This window comes from Branchiostoma lanceolatum, chromosome 16 (assembly GCF_035083965.1).
Source record: "Branchiostoma lanceolatum isolate klBraLanc5 chromosome 16, klBraLanc5.hap2, whole genome shotgun sequence".
Taxonomy (NCBI): Eukaryota; Metazoa; Chordata; class Leptocardii; order Amphioxiformes; family Branchiostomatidae; genus Branchiostoma; species Branchiostoma lanceolatum.
The window spans coordinates 8,502,646-8,520,944 of record NC_089737.1 but is presented as its reverse complement, the minus strand read 5'-3'; the positions used below and the strand labels follow the sequence as shown (position 1 = coordinate 8,520,944).

Here is an 18,299-nt window from a genome sequence, read left to right as displayed (position 1 = left end):
CTGGAAAAGAACATTAGAATATAACATTTAGAATATAACATTGCAAGGAAACATTATAATAGAACATAAACAAAGAATAGAAAATTCAAATATGACATCATAAGATAAAGAATAGAACATTGGAAAAGAACATTGGAAAATATTTTTAAAAGAATAGTTACTGTTATAGAGTATTATCAAAATAGAAGATTTAGATAATATAGCAAAGAACATAGGAATAGAACAGTAGTAGAACATTTAGAATATTTTAGAACAATATACAACATAAGAATAGAACGTTAGTCTAATAGAATAAAGGAACAAAATGTTACAACACCAAATGTTAAACACTTGCTCCCTCACAATCTAAGATCTAAGGCCCGGTTTACACACTCATTTTTTAGTTGACTTGGAATGTGCAAGGAGAACCCTAAGAAACTCAAGTAGCGTTTCCTAGTAGGAAAATTCCACTTGAGCAGCCCAAAGCTCCCCACACACAGCCCCAAGTCACTTCGAAAACTTGTGTGTAAATCAGAACTTAGTTTCTGTCCCCTTGCAAGCATTTAAATGCACCTTAGTCCTGTCATTCAAATGAAGTTACCATGGAGAAAAGCCCACACCTCATAATTAGTTCATGCTGCTAGCACCATCTTTCTCTAAAATCCTTGTGTGCATACCAGTGGCCGTATGTCGTTGCTTACATATTGCACAGTACAAGCTATGGGCATATAGTACACAGAATGGCACAGACAACCTTAGCCCCTCCACCAAAGTGGAAATACTGAATATTACCCCAACTGTGATCTGTACACTTCTTGAGTGTTTGTTCTTGGTTCTACCCCGATGGGACTTCACAATTTCTGGAGATTCCACTTTCTTTTTCTGTTTGAGGGCACAAAGCGGAGACAACAAACATGAAGAATTTACTGAAAAGTGACCGTCTTTTAAGAAATCATATCAGACACCTGTTACATTACATAACATTGTATTGATGTCTTTCTGTGTAAACATATTTAGAAGGACTATGGTCACAACTTCATTGATAGTTTGTTGCTGTAACTCTTTGCTGTGGCATTCAGTAAATTTTCACTACCGTAGAGCCTGATGTGTCTTCCCAACAAAGACACTTCCATGTTGGCCCTGGTAAGACACACTCCCAAGAAGTCAGCCGGTGAAAACAATAAGCTTTTAAGTTCATAGGTTGAAGTGCACAAGTCATGTACTGTCTGAGGCATTGTGGGTAGTATGTGACAAAGTTGAAGACCCCTTGCGATACGGTAGCACCCAATGTTCCAAAACGCCGATGTTCAGATACCCTTATGTTCTGACGCCCCCTAACCCTTACCCCATTAGCTATAGGGGTTTTGGAATGTAGGGGTGTCGAAACAAAGGGGCATCAGTACATAGGACTGTAGGAACATAGGGCTGTCCTTGGCAATACAAAACTATAAAGAATGGTAAATATGAACCACAATGTATCACTCTGCACATGCTCACTCCAAACCATGAAGTAGCTTATTATATGCAGTAAACTGTTTCCTTTCTGTTCCCACCAATGTCTCAGACCTGACTGCTGTGCACAGGGTTTAAAACTTACCGGTTTATGAGAGGAGAATTTGGGTGCAGCGCTGACTTTTCTGTTGGTGGGCTGATGTTGGGACAGATACGGCATGGAGGCTCTTCTACCAGCACCAGCCGCCTGGGGAGGGGGGCCAGACAAGTTAGAAACACTCTCGTGCATTGCTGTTAGTATCCATAGGGTGCATGTGTACAGGTGTATCTGCATGAAATTTGACATGTCTGCATTCTGAATCTAAATTCGTCAATTGGGAAAATGTGTTTTGTTGTAAAACACCAAACAAAATTTGTCAATTGGTAAAAATGCACCCCAAAAAAACCTGACACACCTAAACCACTCTAACTCTAATTACTGTGCCAAAGCTAGCTAAATACTTTTCTAATGAAGTTTGAGGCCCTTACGGTATACTGGCATCATTTCACAGTTTCTGACATTATATTTGGCAAACAAAACAGTCATAGTAAAATTATCTCATTTTCATACAGAATTTGACAGCAAATCTGCAATATGTCCATCTACTTTCTGTCCCTTATAAATCAACTAAGTTGGGTAGCTTTGGAGTAGAATGCAATTATGTTCCTTGAAAGGCTACTGGGAGTTTATGTTTTGAAATATTCAGATTTTCGTCAGCTTAAACTAAAACACAATATTATATCTCATATCCATCTAGCTTTGACTCAACACACAGCCACCTCAGTAAAAATGCACACTGCAAAAAAAGCCTTGTTAGACAACAAAAAACACCAACGAACCAATGTAGAATTATCAACATAATATCAAACACATGAAAAACGCAAGAAGCAAAATGTCAATGCAGCAGTGCCACACGGTGAGCTGTTAGTGAAGTGCAGGTTGTGAAATGCATGATCATGATGAATTGATGTAATGATTGAAGATTTTGTTGTATCTTTGGTGGAAAGACACTGGTCTTAAGAATTGTATGAATACCCTTTAGCATAACTTTACAAGCATACACTGCTGTCTTGTCCTGCCATGTAAAATGTGACTTTTTGAAGCCATCTAAATAAGTTGTCCTATCATATTTGGTTGAACAGGTAAGTCTGCTTTATAATTATGGGGGGTACTATCAAATTATGTTCTACGCTAAATTCAGAAAGGCAGCAGCTGTTATGTTGAATTTGACAGGCTATCTTTTCCTTATGCTAATCTGAAGCGTCAATTACGCTATACGTACATGTAGCAGGCACCGATTACAATCTATGTTAGATTTCAGCAGTCTGGCTGTAAAGCACAATGGAATGAAAAATGATGATTATGCTCTCCATAAAAGGGCATACAGGTCCTAAGTTCCAGAAAGCAACTTTTGGATGTTTCTTCATCTCACATGTTTTAATTATATGTCTTTTGTGCTGAAAAGTTTGGGTGTGTATTTCATGTGTTGGTACAAAGTTCAGCTATCTAGCTAACTGTTATACATACACCAATACTAAGTCAATGTGAATACAAAAATTGGGAACTTCTCTTTTCCCTTATTGGGTTATCTCCCTCGATGTGAATTTAACGGCACACGACTATGCGTGAAAAACTCTGCCTTATACACCACCTCTGCCATATCTCACCAGTACCCAGAACCGTACAGTACCAATTGAAAACGTTTTGGTACCATCTGATGACCAATACCGATAAGTAGTAAATGAGGAGCAAACATGATGAAGTGAATGAGGAGGTCACTCTGCAGAGGAATATGCCATGCATTAATGTGCCCGTTAGGCTTTACCGATTTAATTTCTTGGTTCTCATATTTTTTTAAATCATAATAAACTGAAAGATCAAAATCAAAAATAGTCTGAGGGAAAAGTCTTTTTGGTTCACACAGTTTCAGCAAGTGAATATACATGTAGTCAAATTCAAGTTTTTCTCTCTATCTTGTTTTTCTCTTGAACTCTTGGGGTGAATTTTTACTTTAACCTTTCACCTGCTAAGGTAGCCTACTTGGTACCAAATTTGTATTGGTTACCACGTAAGGTAGCAGGGAGAGGGTTAAGTTGTCAGAGAACCAAGGAAATACATCGGTGTGAGCGTTAGGGTTTCACACTGGTGAGAAGCCATGCAGGATGCAGTCTCAGCCCAGCTGGGCCGACACTAGTGTTGAAATGGGAAGCAATTCATGGTTATGGAGCACCACAGCCTGTCTCTCAGATCATTGGGGAGGATTTGGAGAAAGTCAATTCAATCAAATCAAGTCAAGTCAAGGCCTTTATTCTATCTTGATGGCTTGGTCGGCCACAAGGGCGCTTATCAACAAGGTCGAGTGAAAGGGTGAGTTTAGGAAAATCTAATTATTTACAGGGTATGTTGGAAAGTTTCAAAATTTCTAGACACTCAGATTTCTGTATGCTGCTTTTTAGGCTATTTTTTTACAAATTCAATACTAATGTCAAAAAAATCTATTGGTGAATTTGGAATAAGCCTGGCTGAACTCATTTGGCATTTCTATATAAAAACTTCAAAATTACAAATTGCAGAGGCACCGTAATCATCGTAACTGAATGTTTCTCCTTCAAATTCAAGTCAATTTGGATATTCTACATCTGAATCAAACTAAATGTATGTTGATTCAAATTGATATCAATTTTGAATTTAGAATTAGCGTTTAAGCTCATCTAGACCTAACTTTGGCCAGTGTTACTGTTCCTGAAACTAAAAATTTAACTCATAATGCCACCATGATGAAGATACTCATTGAGATTACTGATTGCTGGAGGGCTTGGTTTGAGAGCAATTGTTTGATGATTGATTGATTGGGTGGGCTGCCTCTATTCGCAGCCAGGGGCTGAATTGCGAGGAGCTTACAACTGGTGGGGCTAGATCGCAAGGGTCTGGAGCGACTGCCATTTGGCGTGCAGGTGACCTCAATACGACAATTGCCCCATGTGCGGCCATACGACTGTAGGACATTGATCTGAGAAACGGCAGTGTGCCGTGTGCAGCCTGTATGGAATGACGTGATGCTAGCCTTTCGGATATGATGCATCTCTGCCTCGTGCAGTTGGTCAGCAGCAGTGTCTGCTGACGATCGCCGCGGCGCCACGCCTAGGGACGTCAAACTCTGCAACGAACACAGCTCATTCACATACTAGAAGACACATGGCTTAAAATTCTTCTCCTTTCTTTCTACTCAATGATCACCACGTAACAAGACCCGGAGGTCATTTCAAGGTTACAGGTTACGTGGAATAGGCCTGGGACAGCATTTCTTCTCCCTTAGTCAGAAACATCATGATTTGACACAAGCTCGATTCACTGAGAGTGAGAACTTAGTCTAACTGACCTAATAGGAGAAGCAGGGGTTTTGAAGGCTGCTTGGGCTGGGAACATTTCCCTACTTCTCTATGACCAACATTCTTTCCATTTCATATTGTTTCGTTTTGAGCAAACGCATGGATTTTTTCTTTCCAATACAATTAATACAATCATGTATTTTTCAAATTAAGAATTGATTCTACATAATGATTTCTACAAAATTTCAAGCCATGTGTTGTAACTAAATCAGCAAGTACAATAGCATGATAAAAGCACAGAACCCATCACCACATGAACGCCACCACAAGCGGAGCTTAGAGAGTAAGGGACTTCAAAAATTCAATCACACTCAATTAAGTATCAATGGATTCTTCCATCTTCAGTTTCTTTTTAAAGTCAACCAACGTCTTAGTATTGAACGATATACATGTAAAACTTTAGTTTTCTATACCCATCAGAACCCCACCATGACTGGATAATAATAATAAAGACCTTTATTAACCCACCATATTTCAGTATCACCCCACACATTATCCTTTATTAACTTTTGAATCAATGATGATCAATATCCCTTTAGTCTTGTAAAAACCTTCCTAGTAAGCATTCCCAGACCTTTTCTTTGACCTCTAGTCTACTAGATCTCTGACCCTTGACCTTTACTGTTGATCTCTTTCAGTTGACCTTGATCTTTTGTCCTTGCCTTTTGCATCTTCTTAATCCCTGGATTATGAACCCCGACCTTTCCTCACCATTGAACTTTCACCTTCTGACCCTTCACCTCTCACCTTTGACTTATCCTTGTCCCCTGGTCCCTGGTTCTCATCCTCCTCCAGCCCATTCTCCTGGAGGTCTTCTTCAGTCTGGGAACAAAGCAATTTAGAGAAAATCATCAGTCTTTACTCCAACAAGACTGGTGGGATCCATAGTTGCAGCTGCTCCAATCCCTTACAATTCTGCTCTAACAATAGTAACCTCTTTGTGATAGACTTACTCTGATTGTCCATCACAATTAGCAGTTCAACCAATGAGAGAATGGCCCTTAGCATTTTGACCAATGAGAGAGTGGTTGTATGTCCGTCAAATATTTACATCTTTATGCTTTCATTCTGCACTTTTACATTTTGATGGAGGTGGGTGGGGCTATGGGATCGGTCTATTCAGTAGGGGCTTGGCGACTAAGTATGAGGCTTTATGCAATATCCTTGCTATGAGAGATTACAGTCGAGATCGTTCCATCCAATTCAATATATCAGAACAGAATTTAAAAAATCTACAAGTACCTGATTGTTGTTGTCCTCCGACTCCTCTGAAAACTCCTCGTCCCTCAGTTCCTTCCCCCACTGTTTCATCAGTTCTAACACGTTTGTGGGCTGGGTCGAGTTCCCGTCAAGGCCCTGGGGACAATAAATCAGTGGTTCAACATCATCAAGTCCATTCTAATTTCTGCAGTTCTCATAATTTACAGTTGTAAGATATTTTCAATGATACAGTCCAACCTGTACTAGTGAACACCTCTGCAAAAGGACCATGTGGTCATTGTGGCCACATTTTACTGGTCCCTTACTGACCCTCAGATTATTTTCCCTATTGAACATTCAGAAACGGTGGCCACAGGTTTGAAAGGATAAAAACATCACAGACAGACACTGACAAGGTGTTTGACAAAAAAGCTGCTTATAACTAGTCAAAGACCTTCACTTCAAAAAACATAGCCTGCCAATTTATTATGTTTCAGTTACTGTACAGTACCATTTTAACTATGTTTATACAATTTTCATAGTAACTGTTACAGTAACAGTATTTCATACAGATCTAGATGTCGGAATAAAAGGTGTACAAACATAGTATGCACTATAAAAAAGATAAGATGTGTACAACTTACAGTAACCCATGGATGGTCCAGGATCTGACTGGCAGTTAGTCTGTGGGCGGGATCCACACGCAACATGCTGCTCAGTATGCTCTTAGCTGGGGGAAACAGACAGGCGACATCAATAATAAATTCTGAATCCAAATACACAGTTCATATACAGGAATATGATAACCAAGGAGACCAACATTATAGTCATAATTATAGTTAAGCCAAAAGCCATACAAGTTGCATCCTTTTTTAAAGGAATTGAGAAGTTATCTGACTACATCTTGTCATGACAGTGACACATCCAAACAAAAATCATTAGTATAGAACAGGACTGTGTCCAGCTTTGAGTTTTTGTCCAATGTTGTCGATTTTCATTCTTAAATCCGTCATTTCAAGCTTACAAAACGATATCTTTATCAATTTCATGCAACAGTAACTGTTATGATATTTTGCACAGATGAGTGAAATTTTTGTCAAGAAGCAAATTTTCATTCCGGGACAGAAAGACAGTTCTGGAGACAGCTTTGATACATGGTCCTACATTTGTACATGTAGATAGAACTGCATATTACAATTTTCATTTTCAACAAGAAGACTTCATTGACTTTATTGAAAATGCACAGTCCTCTTACTTATGTCTTATGACAGTTGCTCTCACCATTGCAACATGCAAATCCATGCACGACTTATGCATTCTGCCTCATGCATTTCCTCGTGCATGAAAGATTGGTAGAATATCACTTTACCTTACAGGATAAGTCTTGAGAGACAGGGATAGAAGGAGGAGTGCAGGAAGAGGTGGGTTTATAGAAGGATCCCAACACTTGATCTTCAGATCCAGAAAGGAGAGGGGAAAAAGGCATTATGATATCATATCATGGAATACAAATTCACAGTAGTAGATCTTCTATAAAGCCAGAAGTATTTGTCGTAATATTGAAGGAATTCTACTGCTGGTGGGACCAGACTGAGCAACTGATGATGCAGAAGTCTGAGTCATTCCCTTTCGACCATTTTTTCATCCGATTCCTAAGGCTCCTGCACTTACGTTTCCAGCTTAACCCTCATACACCCGAGTGGGGTCATTTTTGAGCCCAGGCGTGGATTTTGACGTGCCATAATACATTGTCTCTTACATTGATGAAGCAACGTACGGATAAGAATCAGCGAAAAAAGTGAAAAGGAAGATTTTACTGAACAAAACATTTTGGGGTCATTTTTGACCCCGTTCAGCCATTTTAGTCACAAAAAAGGGTTTGGGTGTATGAGGGTTAATAATGTTTGAACACACATTCTATGATCTATGTGTAGCATCAATGAGACTCACTCTAATATACAATGTAAGGAGAATGTACATGCAGGACTGGACGATTTGAGGAAGAATACAAGACTGTGTAACTTACCATCTTCAGAAATATCTTCCCAGACAGGTTCAGAGAAGTCCAATTCTCCCTTCTTTATTAAGTCGTACAGTTTCTCTTCTTCTTTAGCAAAGAACGGTGGATGGCCAGCCAACCTAGAACAAAAGGAGTGTTCAACAAAAAATTTGAATAGCAACATCCCAAGATAGATATGGGAGGACTGTTTGAAATGTTGTGTATTCCTTTTCCATGCGAACTATCATAATTACTGTAAATGCAGAAATGTTCGCGGTGGTTTTATGTTCGCGGTTTTCGCGGTGAACTCTTCAGCGCGAACTTAAAACTACCGCAAAACTTTTAGCCCACCTATAACTGTAGCACTACTACTGTTTCAAACGCGAACTCAAAAACACCGCGAACGCTCCATTTTCTCCCTACTGTGAAATAAAAACCACACAAACTTAAATGCATTTACAGTAGTCTGTTTTCTATGTATCAATTAACTTAGTCCTTTTCCATCAACTTTCTGTTGCAAATATCCACCTATATATCACTTTTAAAAAACTATCATAACGATTATTTGACAACATACATGTATAATTATAGCATATTGATTCATATGATTTGTATGAGTCATTATGAGCTCCTTGTTTACTAGCAGACTACACAATCATATAGTTCTTTGGAAACTGGTTATAAAGATACTTACAGCATGTACATGATAACTCCTATGCTCCACACATCGCACTGTTGACTGTAATCGTGATTATTCAACACTTCTGGAGCTGTAGAGAGGAACATGAAAAAAAAACACAGCCAACAACAGTTAGTATGGGTTATAATGTAATGAAAAAGATAATAAAAAAAATAAAATTATGTATTTTGTACAATTTGTTTTGAGGCTTTAGTGTTGTTCTTCCAAAAATACCACACACTCAGCAATTTTCCCACCAAGCTAATATTTACACCAAGTCTGGGAAGTTGCTATTTCTGGTCCATGTTTCTTAAAATAGTTTCCTTTCTTTCCAGTAATTTGGCCTGTGATTGAAAGTACCGTTCCAAGTCTCCCCCCTTGAACTCTTGGCCAAGGTTGAAGAGTGTAATATATACATAATAATTGTATATGATTTCAAGGGTAAATATAGGTTTTTAAATAATCTAGCAGACTTACCCATATAGATGGGGGTACCACATACATCCTGCATCATGGAGTCACTACCCGATCTCCCCTTTACTATAGACAACCCAAAGTCAGAGATCTGGAAGAAAAATAACAAAAGGACACAATCTAATATCAGTACTAAGGAGTTGAAAATTATCTTCAGTTGATAATACATTCAACCATGCAAGAATAATTTTGCATGGTTGAATAAGCTATTTTTGAAAACAGAAATAATATGCGTTGGGTCATTTTCATTTATTATAAGTGTTGAAATGCTCGCGGTGGTTTTATTTCAGTCTGTTGTTTTAGCAGTGATTTCTCCATTGGGAATTCACAACAGTGCGAATAAATCATGTGCTTCCAAATTGTATTTAGTCTACAGTAACTGTAGTACAGAATTGTTTCAACCACAAACTTAAAACATTGCGAAAACCTCGTTTTTTGTTCTATCGCAAAATTAAGTCCCTGAATCTGAATCTATATAGCCGGTATAACCCCAATTAGGCGTAACACTCCAGCTTCGCAGGCATGCGGCGCGGCAGCAGCTGGTCATATTACACCGAACGGTCTGTTACACCTAGTCTTTGCATATCTGACTGCAACCGTTCTTTAAAGCTACTTAGTGAGGATGCTCCTACAGTATATATACTTGATGACAACGAGTTCTATTCTACTATGGTTCACGGGAAATATGAATTTTTCAACACATCAATCCTTGGCTGATAACTTTGGTACTTAAAAGCATGAGTATTTCTGGTCCCTGTAAAAATTAGTAAATTTATAATATTTTTAAATTTCTTTCTCACCTTGACATTGAGGAGGTCCTGCTCTGCCTTTTCTTCACTTTCCTCCTTACTGGATTCATCTGGTCTAACTAGAATGTTCTCTAACTTCAAATCACGATGGACGGTATCTGTACGGACAAAGAGTCTTTATGAACAAACAAACAAACAAAGACAACATGACTCTTAACTGCAAACTTAAGGCAGATGAGAGTATATCGTTCTGCTTCCAAATTCTTGCAGCATATTCAATTCTTTGTCATGAATAACGATCTTAATCAAAATACATTTTAGAAGAACAAATTAATGAATCAGATATATTCCTTCCTTCACCCTCACTAACCCACTCACTTCATTTATTCACTCACTCACTCACTCACTCACTCACTCACTCACTCACTCACTCACTCATCTGCCTTTTCATTCATTTCCTTCCTTCATTCCATGTATCATTTAGTCATTGATTCATAATAACCCTATATTTTGATCCATTCATGCATTCATTACATAGAAAATATCTAAATAAGAACTGACCGTTTTTGTGGAGATAAGCTATTGCACTGGCCAAATTCTTGATAATGTGTTTTGTCTCTTCTTCCGAGAAGGATCCCTTCTTGTCGAAGTAATCCTTCAGTTCCCCCGACTCACACAGCTCCAGAATTAGGTACATTTTCTGTGGAAACAGAACAACATTTGTAAAGAGTTGGTTCAAATAATATTGGGTTCTATGCTACACAACCAAAGGGATTTCATCTGCCAAAGTTTCACTAAACAACGCATTTTAGTGCTGTCATGAAATCGCAGCGTACAGGTCAAGTGAAAATACACCATGATTGCAAACATTTCAAGAATATACAAATGTACAGTTGTTGAAGAGTTACTTATTAACGTCTCCAGATACAGAACTGTGGGCTGTGTAGCAAAGAACTAGATGATATACTATCTTTTTCTTTTTCAATTTTGACAGAAGAAACTGGTTCAACTGGTTCCATGGATGGGCCATGAAAAGTCTGACCCAATTAAGATCTTAACATATATGTAGGTCTCCTTGATTTGGCTTCTAAGAAACTGGTAAACATGGTTTCTGGAGCTGGATTGGCCATACATCATACAGCTGACAGATCAATAGAAAGCAATTTATCAACATGTTTTTATGACGCTTATCATTTATATGTATGATCACGAGTAATCTTATCATAAATGATATCATAACATCCCATACTGCTGAATAGATGTGAACGGAAATCATTATTAGGTAGCATTCTAACCACTAAACTTATTATAATAAGTGTAAAGTTTATAACATTTTAAATTTCCTTTCTCCCCTCTGTTTCCATTCTATGTACTTTTTTCTTCTATTTTTCCTTTCTCTCTTTCTTGATAATAATATAATAATTCTGTTTGCAACTGATTCTGAAGTACATATTCAGTTCCAGATGTTGGTAATTGTAATACAAGTCCCTCTAGCTTTCATTCTAAGAGTATGAGACTACAACAAAGATGCTACTAATGCTAGTAACAGCACTAATGTTTGAGTCTGTTTAACCAACAATACCGTTCTGCCACTAAACAGATGTTTCCAAAACTTTCCCACACTTTTTGTTTGGTGTTTGGTTAAGCCACCATGGAATCCCGATACTCAAAAGGGTGTGACCAGAAAACAAGCTTTTAACACAAACTCAACCATTAGAAAAATTGTGACTTAGTTTCACAGCATTGTTGCTTCGAATAGCAGTACTTGGAAGTGTTTTTAATTATTTTTCTACAATTTCCTGCAAAAGAATTTTTGAATCCATTTCATATCTTAGAGTGTAACTTGGCATTTAAGTTTAAGGTTGTACAGGTGGTTGAAGACTTTGGCAACACTTATTCTTGCTTTTTATATCTGACATTTCAGCAAAAGGACAAGATTTTTTAAAAACAGCTAGGAGACTGGAAGAAAAACTTATATTCACTGAATCACTCCCTGAAAAGTAACATCTACAGCATAATTCCACCAGGGTACTTAATTCCGCCATCCTGAAAAGGTACGTCTAAACAGATCTCCAACCCACCATCCCCCAGTATGATGCATTCCAGTATATCTAAACTGTGCATACCAGGGGGTGCTGCACTAGAGATCTCTCAAACCCACTGTTTTTCAAAGTGGCAGATTTATGTAACCCAGCGGATTAATGTTAATGAAGGTTACAGACTTTCCCCTCAGATTGTTTTCATGTTGATCTTTTAGTTCAGCATCATATATCATTTGACTCCAACACAAAGAAATTCAGAAGACTTCTATACTGATCTCAGGAAAGAGACGTACCGGGAGGCCACAGCTGCGTTTCAAAGATGTCTGCAAGAGGGACTTGAAGGCTCTAGATATTGATACGGAGCACTGGGAGGACCTTGCAAGTGACCGTTCCAGGTAGAGATGCACACTGTTCAGACAGCTCAAATCAGGAGAAGCCAGACTGATGCACAGCGCAGAAGAAAAGCGGATCCGCAGAAAAGAGCTTTGCAACAGAACTGAGTCCGCTTACAGATGTGATTTTTGTGGCAGAGACTGCCATTCTCGTATAGGGCTGTTTAGCCAAAGTCGATGCTGTAGGGCTGTTGTGAATTAGGATTTTACCATGGTCAATACTGAAGACCTTTAAGTACTTGTCTTACCCTGGGTGTCTCAAAGACCTCCTCCAGGTGGATGAGGTTTGGGTGGTTGACCTTCTTCAAGATGGCCACCTCTCTTTCCAGGAGCTTCACTGCAGAACTACCCGCCTGCAGAACAAGGAAGAGGACGAGTTTAAAAAAAGGAATTTCAAAATGAAAATAAAAGAATAAAGAATAAAATGATTAAATTTCATGCTGTTAAAAGTTTAAGCAAAGGATGTTCATCTTTAGTTCACTGGAGAAAAATGTTACCATATGATACAAAAAGCAGCATTTCATTGAGTATGGCGACACTAAATTGATTATTAAGGATGACATCTGTGAGTGCATCAATTTTCGCCTGTGTCCCAGAAAAAAGTTTGCAACCATACTTTAAAATTGTACAAAGAAATTATATGCTGTAAATTTCCAAGAAATTAGAAATTAACTGATTATCGGATGTCATAGAATGCCTCTTTTCTTATCTAAATATTTATGACCTTAAGATGAACTTTGTCTTTATGATAAAGAAAAATTAGGGAGAAGAGCTTATGGGAGTTCAGGAAAGATTTATTTGTTTTTTATCAAATCAGAAAAAATGGCCCTGCGACCACAAATATCATTTTCTCCACGTACCTTTTCCTTGTTGACCTTCTTGATGGCCCATCTGACGCCGGTCTCCTTGTGAACGGCCTCGAACACAACGCCGAAGCTCCCCTGTCCCAGCTTGGGGCCGAAGTCATAGTGCTCCTGTATGGAACTCTCATCTTCAACCCGCGTGTGGTTCACCTGGGTGGGGGAGATGGGGTTAGGGTTGTGGACTTAGAATCTAAAGAGGGGTTCGATTCCCATTGGACTTGTGGTTAGGGTCGATGACTTCTTAAACATCTTGATCATGAGTTTGAATCCCATTCGTCTTGTCCGTAAATTTGATTGGTCTTGTATTAAGAGTTGCTGACTTAAAATCTAAAGATTCCCAAGGTTCAAGTCTCAGTGAACTTAACATGCTTAGGGTTGTTGACTTACAATCTACGTGTAAATATGCTGGGTTCAAATCCAAGGGTGCTTTGTGGTTAGGGTTTATGACTTAAATCTGAAAGATTCTGGGCTCAAACCCTAGTTGTCTTGTGGTCAGGGCTGTTGACTTAGAATCTAAAGGCTTGGGGTTTGAATCCCTTACAGGCCCCAATTGTTGTGCCCTTGAGAAAGGCACTTTCCTCACTCCACGCAGGTGAAAATGAGTACCTACATGTTCATTGTAGCTTTGGTTAGGGACATCATCTCAGATGGGACGTTTAGTTGTAAAGCCAGAGGTCTCATACTTGAGAACCACACCTTAAGCATGTTAAAGATCCCACCACACTAACTTTACCTCTGAGTCAACTCTAACTTAGGCCCTTAATACAGTCTAGCTAGCTCTAGGGCTAAGTCCTTAAAAAATACCTGATGACCAGTTATGCAACCTTGACTGCTTGTCACTCAAACCAATAAACAAATAAATAACAACAAAAATATTGTTTACCTGGCGGTCGGCACTGCTCACCCGCGCTTTCTGGCTCATCGGGGCGGAGAAGCTAGGTTCCTCGATAATGGATCTGAAAATTAACAATAATCATAAATATATGGACAAAACAATAGCCATGATAAAGTCATGAGCATTGATTAAAGGTTCCTCAATAATAGATCTGTAAAAAAAATAATAACCATAAATCTATAAGCATTGATTAAAGGTTCATCCACGATGGATGACAATAAAGGTAAATCTTGAATTATTTTCTATGGTTGAAAGCTTCAGGCTGAATAAAATTTCTAAATGGGAAAATTAATACGGCTCCTAGATGTCTTACTGAGAAATGTTTCTTGGTGAGTTAAAGATGTCGGTTACAAATCTATTAGCACAAGTTAGATTTGTAAAGGCATTTACATGTAGTATACGAGGCATTATACTCAGACCAAAAAAATAACCAAAATTAATACAAAACTTGAGTAAAATATATCAAAATGCAAGTATACCATTGTGCTCAAGCATCATACACTATCAGATAGAGTTGAATTTGTAAAAGTTAGATTAATACATGACAATAGTTATTGTTACAATTGTTATATAGTACATAGGATCTTGGAAGCTTAGACTTTTCCCAAATAAATTCTCTATCCAAAAGATACATTGTGTTTAACGAAGGTACATATATATATAATACCTGAACAAAAGTTGAACACACCTGCACCTGAACACACTATCAAAGTCTCTTCAAAAAGTTGGCTTCGTGAATCAAAGGCTTTCACAACAGTGCCACTATCTCTCGCCACAGCAATGTAAAAACAACACTCTTCTCAGAATCAGAGGCTTTCACATTGCTTTCCCAAAGGACATTTAGACTCTATTGTTCGCTATACCACCACGGGCTCTTAAATGGGAGAGTCTCAAATCTATCATCATCATGGAATCGACAGAACAAATAGATCAAACATCCATTCATCAATGTCTATGTCATTGACCTGCATGTCCGACCTATAGGACAACAGACCAGGTGTGCTAATGTTAAAGTCTGTTTTCTTCTTTCCCAGTGCAAACTCTTTTCAAAACATTGCAGCTGTTTTAGTCTGTTTTCTTTTTTCCCAGCGAAAATTCTTTTAGGAACAAAACATGTTTGTCTCTTAGGTTTCTTTCAATCTTTTACTTAGTCAATTACTTAGTTGAACACTATTAGTAAGCACAGTTAATAATCTTAGCATTTTGGAGGTAACATAGGGATGCTAATCACACATTACACTTAAGCAGCAAACTTAGCTAGCAAGGTGGACGTGGTTAGAGTTGCTGCTTAAAGTTCTGGGTTGGAATCCCTAGCAGGCTTGAATACTGTGCCCTTGGGGAAGGCACTATACACCTATAGCTATTTCCTCACATAAATCAGGTGAAAATGAGTACCGGGCTTAGGTTAGGGATGTCTTGTCAGATGGAATGAAAAGCTGTTTGGGAGAGCAACACCTCGAGCACATTAAGGAACCCACCACACTTAACAAAAAAGTTATAATTTCATCATTGGTCCATTCCAGTGTGAGTGGATCAAACGTTGATCTTATAGTCCAGTCTTACACAGCTTGCAGTAGCTGTACAGAACTGGTGTGTAAGCCTAAGGCTGCGCTTACTGGTTATGTGAAACAAACAAAACTTGTCAATTAAAGCACATTAAAACTTACATTTGTGTATTATATACACTGCTAGTTGCTATAACAAAGCTCAAGTTGAAGTGGCCTTACCTCTTGCGTTGGGCATCATTTCAGACTAATTTCAAAGTGGTATGAACCAAAACAAAGCCCAAATGCGACACACTTTGAATGAAGTTGTTACTGATTTTGACAACTTGAACAAAAAAGACTTATTGCAATTGTGACAGAGATTATTAAACATTTTAGGCCAACACAATTGCGGTCTCAAAACAAACAGAATTTAGTTTTGGGATCAAAAATGAAAAATTGACCAGACAATTTCAAGTACGTTTAGTCAGACTGCAAAGAAATTTTAGACTTGTATCAGATACACAGAACAACAAATTTTCATATCCTGTTGTGATATTATACACATGTAACAGTATACATGGTCACGAGTTTTGTTCAAGGCACAAGTTCCCTCACCTTCTTTGTTTTCTAGTATTTGGGTCTCATTCCCCTTTACAAAGGCAAGTGGAAACAAGTAGGACTTCAGACAAACTTGTGTTTGAACCTCAGCATTCTTACCATTATGATTTAAAAGAGTTACAAATAATCCTCTAACCCTGGATGTACTTTAATATACAATACCTACCTACAGGTATTCTACGATCCAAAAAACTGAATTTTTAAAACACAGTCATCATAATCATGTTAGAAGTTCTGAATTATTACAATTTTAGAAAGGTTTGTGATCTGCAACATTATTTTTATTTTGACACAAAAACTGTTCTAATCACAAATACTCAAAGGATGTTTAAGCTTAAGCTTCAAACACTGAAATATGTTCTCATAGCAGATTATCACTTATTGTTGGTATTTCGACAACAAACTTAATCTGCCATGAAGTAAAAGTAAAAATAATATTCTACTTAACATCTTAATAGTTATATCTTTGTCATATTTCCCTTTAAAGTAAACTGTCACCATTTTACATTGTAATTAACATAACAGTTTACTTTGTCAGTTTGATTCCGTTCAAACATTTTTTTCCGGAACTTCATAGTGTTGGTTAATTGAATACACCACCTGAATTCACAATGCCGACCAATAGAGAAGTGGGATTAGGGCGCTAAGTGTTTCCATGACAACACATCCCTCGCTGAATGGATGCTTTCAGCCAATAATAGGGCCGTCTTATCGTGAGCATTTTGTACCTGCAGCTAATTTGGCACATGTCAGTTTTGGGAGAGAATGGAATTTAAGCTACTTTGTTCCTAGATCATGCATGCCAAAACAAAATTTCTCAGTCATACATGTAAATTTCTGAGATAATACAGTCAAAACTGCCCAAGAAGACCACTTAGGGGACTGATAAAATCTGGCCTATGTGGACAGGTGATCACTATAGACAGGATTCTTAATGCTTGAGTAAGGAACCACCAACAAGTTAGCCTCTACCAGGCTCCAGAGGTGGCTCAGGGAATGTCAAACATGTACTACTGGTCGGCTAACTCCTCTAGCATGTTTTTCTGTCTACTTGGCCTGTAATTTCTAATCTTTCCAGCTGGAGTCTGGTAAAGGCTACCAAAAAGTGGTCACATTGGCCAGGTGATCACTTGAACAGCACTTGACATGTACATGTACACATGTATATCTCACAAGGAAGCTAATCATATAATCATAAAAAGAGTTAATAATCGAAATACAACATAATGACTGACATAAATAAAGAAGGTACATGTAGTATGCAAAAATATATTCGAAAAGTTGCTTTGCTGTTTTTCATCTTCGTGAGAAAGATAAACTGATGGGTGGAAAAGACAACTACTGTGTCAGCGTATAAAGAAGAAAATCAGAGTGCAAACTTTCTTAAGCCCTTAATCTGTTGTCCTTAAGGATGATTGGGCAGAAGGTTTACACAGCGTGGTGGTATGTCCACTACTTTATTTGGTTGGTTGTGGTGGTCACTTTCAGTTTTCAAGCTAAGGAATAAAAGGAAAAGGCTTCTTCAAAGTGAAGCAAATTGTTCCTCCATCCAGCAAAACACAGACTATAATTGTTTGAAAAAAAAAGTTACACCGTGATAAATTGGTGTGGGCTATTAAAGTGCAGTTGGCTGCAACTGAGGAATAAATCTTATTAAAAGATGTTAATTTTAGTTTTTAATAAGACAATTCATTTCATCTGAGAAAGTTATTCCTAAGGGGATTTATATTAAGGGCTGATGGTTCCTGAAATTTAAGTGTTTTAACAGCTTGCAGAAAATTTGCAAAACTCTGCAAATTGATGGAACAGAATTCTAACTGCCACGATAAACTCCTTAAAGAGTGCTTTATCACCAACTAGTACAGTTAAGATAGAGTTGTCAAGGGTACAAAAATCTATCTTCCTTTCACTTGTTTCTTATCATGTCTTCTTGTAACGGATTAGTAAAATGATTACTATTAATCACTGATATGATCACAATCACGGACTTCAGAACGACTTTATAACGAGTCTGTTAATCCATCGGACAACATCATGAATT

The 18,299-nt window shown here is 37.9% G+C and overlaps 1 protein-coding gene across 6 annotated transcripts in view; it reads right to left on the bottom strand.

Moving 5' to 3' along the window:
* The window catches only part of LOC136422031 (serine/threonine-protein kinase 33-like), a 51,654-nt gene that overhangs the window by 2,348 nt on the left and 31,007 nt on the right, over window positions 1-18,299 (bottom strand). For 3 of the 6 annotated variants that reach the window (XM_066409647.1, XM_066409651.1, XM_066409646.1), the window contains 14 exons: window positions 14,142-14,214; window positions 13,256-13,408; window positions 12,644-12,748; window positions 10,523-10,661; window positions 10,013-10,119; window positions 9,216-9,303; window positions 8,754-8,829; window positions 8,087-8,199; window positions 6,705-6,790; window positions 6,103-6,216; window positions 5,608-5,682; window positions 4,536-4,628; window positions 1,577-1,678; window positions 772-861 (listed from right to left, as the gene is read on the bottom strand). In XM_066409647.1, the coding sequence (XP_066265744.1) occupies window positions 772-861; window positions 1,577-1,678; window positions 4,536-4,628; window positions 5,608-5,682; window positions 6,103-6,216; window positions 6,705-6,790; window positions 8,087-8,199; window positions 8,754-8,829; window positions 9,216-9,303; window positions 10,013-10,119; window positions 10,523-10,661; window positions 12,644-12,748; window positions 13,256-13,408; window positions 14,142-14,214 (1,414 nt within the window). The remainder of the gene's footprint in view (window positions 1-771; window positions 862-1,576; window positions 1,679-4,535; window positions 4,629-5,607; window positions 5,683-6,102; window positions 6,217-6,704; window positions 6,791-8,086; window positions 8,200-8,753; window positions 8,830-9,215; window positions 9,304-10,012; window positions 10,120-10,522; window positions 10,662-12,643; window positions 12,749-13,255; window positions 13,409-14,141; window positions 14,215-18,299) is intronic. The other 3 variants (XM_066409648.1, XM_066409649.1, XM_066409652.1) reach the window with 3 other exon arrangements.